The sequence below is a fragment of the Seriola lalandi genome, unplaced genomic scaffold (assembly GCF_002814215.2).
Source record: "Seriola lalandi dorsalis isolate HSWRI2012SDOR001 ecotype SW California unplaced genomic scaffold, Sedor1 jcf7180002053936, whole genome shotgun sequence".
NCBI classification, from domain to species: Eukaryota; Metazoa; Chordata; class Actinopteri; order Carangiformes; family Carangidae; genus Seriola; species Seriola lalandi.
In genome coordinates, this window is record NW_019524489.1 from 1394 (window position 1) to 3198 (window position 1805).

Genomic DNA, 1805 nt, shown 5'->3' on the forward strand with positions numbered 1-1805 from the left:
TACACCAGGGGCAAGCCAACAGGGATCTCACTGTGGACGGTTTTCACACTGGATTTTTTTCTGTGGGAAATAAAAACTTCTCCTAGAATTTCTTTCTGAACTCTGTACTTTTTCAGATCAGGGAGTGAGAGAAATCTGGAAGCTCGGGTGATTTTCTTCCCCACTTTCTCCAAAGAGAAACACAAGAAACTTCGAAGTGTGAAATTTACGTTGTGCATTTGAAGGCAGCATGTACATCTGCGGCCCCTTGGAACCCACTGGTCTGGATCCTAGGTCTGGATACAGTGACGTAGGCAGGGGCGGGGTTTGTGCACAGGTGAACGCCGCACAGGTGTAAAGCTAGGGAAATGTGCGTCCTGAAAAACAAGGCACGCCGCTCGGCGCCGTTACTCGGGCTCTCGGCTCCCCTCCGGTAGGATATGGCCCACAGCTGCGTGGGCAACTGCGCGCCGTTGTTCTTCCTCGCTGTTGTTTTTGATGCAGCTGGTCTGGTCGTGCTCCTGGTCGGGATTTTCGGCAACCTGAACCTGGACGGCCGCTTCTATGGGGATTTCCTCATCTACACGGGCTCGATCATCATCTTCCTCAGCCTGGTGTGGTGGATTCTGTGGTACACCGGGAACGTGCAGCTGTACGGGGAGGACCGCGCCGGCTCTCTGGACATCAGCTTTACGCACTGGGCCAGGAAGCTGTCGGAGAGGCTCTCCAAAGGCGGCGTGAAGTGTCTGGAAGCCGGGGAGGAGAAGAAGAAGAAGAAGATGATGATGATGATGATGATGGAGGAGGAGGAGAAGAAGGAGAGGAGCATGGGGAACGGGAAGGAGGTGAACGGGACTGTGCGTGCCGCTGCGCCATGTCGGGTTACCTGGGAGGGCGGCAGCGGCGGAGCACGGCCGGGTCACGACAACAGAGGGTTTGATTGGGGGACTGAGGTCCCATCTCCAGCTGAGAAGAACGTGGAGCTGGGGGTCCTGAGGAGCTCGGACGTGGCTCTGCAGGCAGCAGATGACAAAGCAGAGAGGCTCCTCTGACAGGACATGGTGCGTATTCTTCACCTCCCTCCTCCTCCTCCTCCTCCTCTCTCTCTTTTGAGTCTATTATTGTAAATGCTGTTGAGACTCTGAGAACCCATTTCTCCAAACCCACTCAGTCTCTTGACACTGTAACTGTTACATTCATAACCTAGAATTACCTCCTCCTCCGCTCAGACTAGCTTCAGCTTACAGTCATATCAAATATTAGTCATATCAAATATAAACATGTGTGTGAAATGTTGTCATAATTGCTGCGTGTTGAGTTATGGCTAAAAAGCACAGTTTGTGAGGTCACACTGACTTTGACCTTCGACCTTTGACCACCAAAGTCTAATTAGTTCATCCTTGAGTCCAGGTGAATATTTTTACCAAATTTGAAGAAGTTCCGTCAAAACATTACTGAGATATTGTTTTCACGAGGCCAGAAACGCGTTTTGTGAAGTCGCCGTGACCTTTGACCTTTAGCCACCAAAATCTAATCAGTTCCACCTTGAATCCAGGTAAATGTTTTTGCCAAATTCATTTGAAGACGTTCCGTCAAGGCGTTACTGAGATATTGTGTCCACAACAATGGGACGGACAGATGGACGGACAACCTGAAAACAAAATGGACGTCTCCATGGAGACACAAAACGTCACAGACAGTGTTTGGCTCCTCCTCCGACAGTCCGCGTCTGTACAACCGACAAACATTTGGAAGTGTCTGCTGTTGTTTTCATGTCATGAGCTGCTGCTGCCACGGCTCTGACTCTGTCATCATCACCCCCCCCC

General features: G+C 50.9%; 1 protein-coding gene across 1 annotated transcript in view; it reads left to right on the forward strand.

Moving 5' to 3' along the window:
* Positions 1-326: 326 nt before the first annotated feature.
* The window catches only part of LOC111652288 (uncharacterized), a 4013-nt gene continuing 2534 nt past the window's right edge, over positions 327-1805 (forward strand). The window contains exon 1 of the mRNA XM_023402510.1: positions 327-1040. Within this exon, the coding sequence (XP_023258278.1) occupies positions 420-1031 (612 nt within the window). The 5' untranslated portion in view covers positions 327-419 and the 3' untranslated portion in view covers positions 1032-1040. The remainder of the gene's footprint in view (positions 1041-1805) is intronic.